We start from the raw sequence: 7,877 nt of genomic DNA on the forward strand, positions 1-7,877 counted from the left end.
CCACCTCTGCAACTGTACAGAAAGTTTAATGCAAACTAATGCATTGTGGTCACAATGCATTAGGTGCAGCTCTGCAGTTGTTAATAATAACCACAAGATGGCCTTGGAGAGTAATATATTTACAATATGCTCTCACACTGAAATTATAAATAACCATTATGTTCTCCCCAAATAAATTATGTATGAATCATAATAAATAAATAAAGTAATTCAAGGTCATCCCTTCATATAGGCTACTTAAATCCAAATGATTTTGTGAGTGATACTGTCATGATTTTTCAATTTGCACCTTATAATAAAATATAAGAACCTAAAACTTGCTTTGGATTAGCAGGGCCCCAAGAGGGGATTTAACTGTGTCATTAATTAGCTTGTTAATCTCAGACATTTTAATTAGTTCATCATCACTCTAAAGAGGGCTGGGTGTAAAGACCTGACACTTATTCTATTGTGTCGCTGGGAATCTTATTTACAATGATTGGATGACAGGAGGGGCACGTTAGGGGTCATTTCAATAAGACTAGGAAGCTCAAAAAACCCTTGGTGAGGCCTTTAGGAGGGCCATTATAAATCCACCACTCCTGAACGAAGTGCCTGGTGCTGGGAGTCTGGTGCAACGCACAGGTCCTGGGCCTGGTGAGAGCAGGAGTGGACCTGGTGAGACGTAGGAGGGGCCCAGACAGGATCTCCCAGTCCTGGCAGAGTAGTTCCGGAGCAACGGATTGTGTGGCCCTGGTTATTCCCTAATGGGACTGATTGAGGGTAGCTACTGGGACGTAAGTCGGGACTTGATCACCCCGGCTGGGTCACCTGAGTGAGGGGTATGATGTTCGAGAGACCCGAAACCCTGATGACCTTGGAATACATCACTGAGGATACGTTTTTTGTTATAGGATATGAAAGATTGGACGGGACTTTTCTTTTTTTACCAAGGCCCTTTGTTCCTCAAAAGTGTACAAAGAACATGATATAAAACAATATAAGAAAACAAAAGAAAATGGAAAGGAAGTATAAGTTTACAATAAAGAATAAATCAAACCAAATAATTTTCCATTAGGCTATGTAAAGGGACATTTAGCTTGAATGGGAGGAGGTTATTATAAGAGAGTGAAATAACTACTATAGGTATCTTGCTGTGAGTATCTTACAGAAGTGTATGCTGCCTCCTACATACTGTAAATGGTGCAATTATAGCGCTTTTATCCAAAGCGCTTTTCATAGATTGTGCATTACATTCACCCATTCATACACCGATGGTGGAGGAAACCAGGCGAGGCACCAACCTGCACATCGGGAGCAATTAGGTGTTCGGAGTCTTGCTCATGGACACTTCGACACTCTGGGGCAGCCCAGGATCGAACTGGGAACCTTTCACATCCAGCCATTCTACCGGCCAATCTACCCCTGAGTAACAGGAGGCAAAGGAGTCTGCAAAAGGCCCTGCAGGGGCTATAGTTAACACTCAACATTGACTACTTGATATTAAAAAATCTCTGTGTGTGTGTGTGTGTGTGTGTGTGTGTGTGTGTGTGTGTGTGTGTGTGTGTGTGTGTGTGTGTGTGTGTGTGTGTGTGCGTGCGTGCGTGAGTGCGTGCGTGTGTCTCAGTGTGTGTGTTTGTGTGTGCGTGCGTGTGTGTGTGTGTGTGTGTGTGTGTGAGTGTGCGTGTGCGTGTGTGTGTGTGTACGCGTGCGTGCTTGCGTGCATGCGTGCATGTGTGTGCGTGAGAGAGAGAGAGAGAGAGAATGGTGAGCCATGCAGGATTTCCTTTGATTTCACACTCTCCCAGTAACAATTACTGACTCATAGACCTGATTCATCAATCCTGTGACTACTCTGAATATGTGGCATGTGGGTGTGATCGTGTAGGCTACATGTCTGAGGACACATTCAAATCCTATTGATCCAGTCTAGTCCTCGGTTACACAATTAAGTTCAATCATCATTGTCCTACATGCTGACATTGATTAGAGACCGTCTGACAGAGGTTTCTAATTCTATAAACATCACCAGAGGGGGGGAGGACCTCCTCTGTCTGTATGTAGCCTACTTTGATCACAGTTTGACTATACATTTCACAGCGATTCAGTCACATGTGCTGATGTAAGTTTGATTGCTTTTATAATGTTATTACTAGTGGTTGAAAAAGTACTCACATTTTGTACTTGAGTAAAAGTACCAATAGTGCAATATAGAAATCCGTAGTAAATGTCTGGAATTAAAAATGTACTTGCGTAAAATGCGTACTTGCGTATTGGTATCAAAATGTATCCTATTTAAACCAAAAGTAGAAAGTACTCTTTAGGCAGAACGTGTCTCATTTCAACTTGAAATTTCAGAGGATACTAGGGGGATGCCATACTGTGTTGTAGGCTCAATTAGGCCTACCGGTATGTCAGTTTGTCACCTCCCCCTGGCCCCTTCACATTCAATAGATCCCATGATCTTTTGTGGCCAGATGTAATTTCCTGGGGTTTAGTAGGACTATAGTAGGCTAAATTATAATAAAGAAATCACATAACATTTTGTAAAAAATAAATAAAAACATATAGCCACGTTCAAATGCCCCGCCCCCCTGTCAAAAATAGCTAAAATCATTAAAACGAAAGAAAGTAGCAAGTGGAGAGAGAGAAAAAAAAGAACACTCATCTTTTACTTTCTCTAATAACGACCGTCCTAAAACATGAACCTTGGTTGAAGAAAAAAAACAAAGTTGTAAACGTAGCCTAGCTACTTTAATAGTTAGGCCTACTTTCCACCATTGGTTATTACCTTAGAGTATTACCTGAGCACTGGTGGCATGATGAAATAGTTGATCCCCAGTTCCCACCAACATAAGGAGGCCCAGCTGGCCTGTCGACCCTTCAGTAGCTTGCTGTAGATATACATAACAGGACAAAATTAGAATGGATTCGTCTCACGTTCATGTCAATTGTCAACACTGAAACAATTAATCACTTTTTTAACTGCAGAATGTACAGATCATTATGACATGATCGAATAGCCTAGGACACATCAGGGGACAGGGGTTGGTGCTGCGTGAGAATCTAAACTCTAGTAGGTGTGCAAATTCCCAGTAAATACAGTATTTATGTTACACTAAGAAATTAGAATGAGTCAGTCGGTACTCAGTCAGTAGTGTGACACAGACAGTGTTGCAAAACTAAGGTGTGGCTGATGGGTGACGGCCTTAGGCCTATACAGCCCGATTTATACATCGTAGTACGACGGTGTCGCCCCCCCACCCCCAAAAAACTACTGAACTACAAGCTCACAACACGTCGCGTCCGAGACGCGCTGTGAGCTTGCAGATCGGCGTAGTACCATCGTACTACTAAGTATAAATCCAGCTCTAAGCGGTTACGTCCCAGTCAGAGTAGATAACAGCCGCACTGCACCTTTAAAACGGAAGAACCGACTGTTTGAGCGAGTGACGTGGGACGCAGAGTGCGTGCCGAGTGTGTGGGCAGGAAGAGAGTCACTTCAGCGGCGCTACGGGCACGGAACCTTGCACATTTAATGCACAAGAAACGGGGGGAGATTCGTCGGGACTAAACATGCCACATTTCTAACGGTGGGTCACGGTGCGAGCCCACCGTAAACACTACGCCTCCGGCACCGACCGTGCACGACCACGCCCCGCACACAAAACAACACAGCCAAGCAGACAAGGGAAGGCAAGCGGCGGCACGACGGCGGCTCTGCGTGCGGTTTGAAAGCCAGCACAGGGCGGGGAGCGCTTTTCGTTTCCCAATCCAAAGGAAGAGAGGAGCCAGAGCAAGGGGAACTGTTTCTGAACCATGAGGGAATACAAAGTAGTGGTTCTCGGCTCCGGGGGGGTCGGCAAATCTGCACTGACTGTTCAATTCGTGACGGGGTCTTTCATAGAGAAGTACGATCCCACGATAGAGGACTTCTACAGAAAGGAGATCGAAGTGGACTCCTCGCCCTCCGTACTGGAGATCCTGGACACCGCAGGGACAGAGCAGTTTGCATCCATGCGAGACCTCTACATCAAAAATGGCCAGGGATTCATCCTCGTCTACAGCCTGGTAAACCAACAGAGCTTCCAAGACATCAAACCAATGAGGGATCAGATCATTCGCGTGAAAAGGTACGAGAGAGTACCGATGGTTCTGGTTGGAAACAAAGTGGACCTCGAGGGCGAGAGGGAGGTCTCGTCCGTGGAGGGGAAAGCACTGGCGGACGAGTGGACTTGCCCGTTTATTGAAACGTCAGCCAAAAACAAAGGCTCGGTGGACGAACTGTTTGCAGAGATAGTCCGACAGATGAACTATGCTTCAACACCAAATGGCGACGACCAGTGCTGTTCGTCTTGTGTCATTCTTTAAAAAAGAGGAACTTCTCAATTTGGTTCTTTGCTCATTTTAAGTTTGCAAGGGTAAGTGAGCTCCACAACTGTTTGACATTCTTTGATAACGTCAACAATAATATGATAGAGACACTGCCAAAGTAGGGCATTTCTGAGAATGTTTTCAAAATGAAATCTTACTTGTGGAAACGTTATAATTGAGTGTCCATCGTAGTTACCGGTAGTTAGTTTACAAAATAGATCCCCATCAGCTCTTTGAGAAGTCACTTTGTTCAGTACCAACTCATGTTCACATGAGGCATGAGCACATCCTTGGTTTAACTCTCAGCCTCGGGCACTTTGCAGTCTTTTGTTTGGTTAGGCAGATACGTTGGGTTTGGGGAAGTTTCAAACTCATTTGCAGAATTGGAGAATCCGGCTGAGAGCTGAGACCAAATTACTTTTAAAATTTGAACGGTTGAATCTATTGACTTAACAATGTCATAAAACAAAATACCCAAATGACATTTCCATGATGAAATTAAGACTGTGGAATTCTAACTGGCCTACATCCTGGCTGGGGTCAGTGAAAAGGTTATAGTTAATCTAAGACTGTGAAGCCTGTTGCCTATTGGAACAGCTAAATCTGCATTTAACCCTGCATGTTTCAAAATAAATAAATATGCAGTATTCATTTAATAACCCTCTTGTGTTTTCTGTGGTAGTGTGTTGCAGGAAATGTGTGCTGTTGAGCTCTTCGTGTCTCACCCTGGCCTTGGAGGAAAATGAAGGGAGGAATGCTGTGGGAGAAGGGAGGGCAGCAACTGAGAAGGGAGGGGAGGGGTCCACTCTTCTGGAATTTTGCTGGCTTGGACTATCTTTGCAGCATGATCAATGTCCACCCTCCATGTCAACGCAGTGTCAGATCTACAGCCCATGTGAACTCCTCTCGGATCCACTTGCACTCAACTGGAACGGAACCCCCAAAAGGCAAAGATGTTGAGAGGAACACTTGATATACATTTTAATGGATATTTCTGTATAAGAAGACTTGAGGGATAGAGTATATTTTGTTAAGTAATTGCACATTTTGACTGGGTTTAAAGATTTATTGGATGACTTTCTCTCTAACCCCTTTTTGGAGGAGAGTTCACAACACAATGCATTAGTTGTGTTTTTGTTTTTTTCAAAGACATTGACACAGATCAACTTTTGTTGAAGTTGACCTGAAGAGTGCCACTTTCCTCTCTTCGTTTTAGAGGACGTTAACCGAGGTGACATGGGGATGGCCTTCGTGTCAAGTGCCTTTTCCAAAACAAATCATCTATTAACATTCAGTGCCAATCTACAGTACATGTATTGCCACCGGAGCCCTTCTGCATGGCAATCAGGTTTGCCAAACTGTTCCTTTTGGATAATCTCACAGGAGTGGTGGAACGAAAGACGGCTACAAAAGGCTTTTATACATTTTCTTTCTGTATTTGATTTTTTCCCCCCAAGACTAAGTTATTCCTTTGCAATGTCTGTACGTGGTTTGGCCAAACCTTATATATTGAAATACACAGGTACTGGAATGTTAAGACTCAATGAAAACAACCAAACGTTTATCTTCCAGACCACTTAAAAATCAAAGGAATTATGTTTTATTTTGTTGTTTTTAACAAGAAATGTGATGTACCATTGACAAATCTAACCTGATTGTAAGATAAAGTTCAGACCAGACCTTTAATAGTGGTTTGTCTGTTTTAAGAACAAGACTTTTAATACAAAAGAATTTATAAAAATCTGTTTTTGGTCCTTGTAAATATTCTGGTTTTCGTCTACAATATTTTATAATTTTCCTTTTGGAAAAGCATCCACTTGCTGCAGTTGGGTCAAAGGTCATTTAAATGTGACAAGTTGTGTATTGTAGCATCTTTGATGTTCAATAAGAGTGAGTACTTTATCGTGTGGGTGTGTGTGAGAGAGATAAACAAACAAACAAACTACGCCTTGAATTAAGTCTTGGATACCTGTCATGTAATGTGTGTTTTGGTTGCATCTTGCGGGTCAGGTGTGTTGTCCATCAAACATCCTGCAAAGACTCACTCAAGCTGCTTGAGCTCTGTGTCGTTCTGTGGCCCGTTAGCAGGACAGGCAGTCAATGGTGTCATGTATCCCAGCCCTGACTGCACCATGTGACTAGAGGGTTCATGGGGTGGAGTGTTGTGGCATTCTAGAGTGTGTGAAATGTCAGAGTTCTAAACAATGGCTGCCAGATTGTGCCTCTCCAACAGGTGGCCTCAGACAGTGGTGGTGGCGACAGAATTTACACTATAGGCATCCATCTGCGCACTGTATATCCGAGAGAAAGTGAGAAAGCAAAGTGCATGCCCATGCAAGTCTATTTCAGTTTGTGTAAAAGAGGGGAGGCATGACAGTGACATGCCACTCACCTGCCTAGTCTGTAACATTTCCCACATGACACTGCCTCTGTCTTGTATGGTTGGTGGTTGTCGGGGCACAGCTCTGCCCTCAACTGGGACTGTACCATTAAGCTGGAATTATACGTATGTCACATACTGAAAATAGCTGATCTACAAACTGGCCATACGTGTGCTGTGCTGTGAGCTTGTCGATTCGCCAATTTCAGTGTGCGACACTGCGCAACGAAGTATATGAATCCCTTAATCTTAATGAGCTCCTGCGGTGGGAGTTCAAGGCCAAAGTTACTTCCAAAGCTTTACGAACTGAGGAAACATGATGTACAGAGCTATGGTGTAACTCTTCTTCAGGCTCCTACAGATACTGTAAGCTATTTTTGGATGAGAGCAAAGTTACTGTAGCTAGCTAACCATGCCGCAGCAACCTATACATGGCACAGAGATTTGATATCGGAAGAATTTTAACTTTCGGAGACCAAGGCGCCTGACTGTTGCAGAGTTTCTGTTCACTTTTTCATCCCTCTCTTCCTGTGGAGAGAGAACTTGAAAGTTTCACTTCCTTCTGTCTGCACCATTTGCCATGGCAACCATTGTTGGCACTGTTTAGTGAGGCAATTATACTATTAATTACTGACATACAATACATAAATTATAATACATTTTAAATGCATTCGAACATATTTGAACTACAGTTATTAACACCAGACATAATGAATTGCTTTTAATGTCAAATTTCATCTTTCAGCTAACGGGAAATTAATTGTCTTCTAGTTTAATGGTCAAATTCTTGATTTGACACTGGTCATGACTCATGAGAGACTGTCGTGAGATTGGCTGCCATATTTTGGGGCAGGTGCGCGTGGTGCACTTTGTCTCATGTAAATTGAGTTGCTGTCGTGTGTGTCTACTGTATGGGAGCAGGTTATTGTTGTTTGTAATTAGGATTTGCTTGATGGAGTTAGATCTGATGCCAGATTTGTGATTCTAGGCGTTTTTTTCTCTACTGTTGGAAGCATTTGCGCTGACAGAGGAAATGTAGCCTGAGAGTGGGTGGTGTGTGTTTGCATTTTTTACATGGGGTTTAATCACTATATAGGCTCCTGGCTGAATTACAGGCTTCTTTTCTCTCCACGTCATCAGGCTA

At 43.2% G+C, this 7,877-nt stretch overlaps 1 protein-coding gene across 1 annotated transcript; it reads left to right on the top strand.

The window, feature by feature from the left end:
* The first annotated feature begins 3,395 nt into the window (after nt 1-3,395).
* Nucleotides 3,396-6,299, top strand: LOC306931927 (ras-related protein Rap-2a). The gene is made up of 2 exons (XM_079513608.1): nt 3,396-4,400; nt 5,036-6,299. Exon 1 carries the CDS (start codon nt 3,799-3,801, stop codon nt 4,348-4,350), a length of 552 nt encoding a protein of 183 aa, XP_079369734.1. The 5' UTR covers nt 3,396-3,798; the 3' UTR covers nt 4,351-4,400; nt 5,036-6,299.
* The last annotated feature ends 1,578 nt before the right edge of the window (nt 6,300-7,877 follow it).

The sequence above is a fragment of the Electrona antarctica genome (genome assembly GCF_951216825.1).
Source record: "Electrona antarctica genome assembly, chromosome: 11".
Taxonomy (NCBI): Eukaryota; Metazoa; Chordata; class Actinopteri; order Myctophiformes; family Myctophidae; genus Electrona; species Electrona antarctica.

Coding starts and splice junctions, on each gene's coding strand:
- LOC306931927 (XM_079513608.1), top strand. CDS start 3,799: ATGAGGGAATACAAAGTAGTGGTTCTCGGCTCCGGGGGGGTCGGCAAA.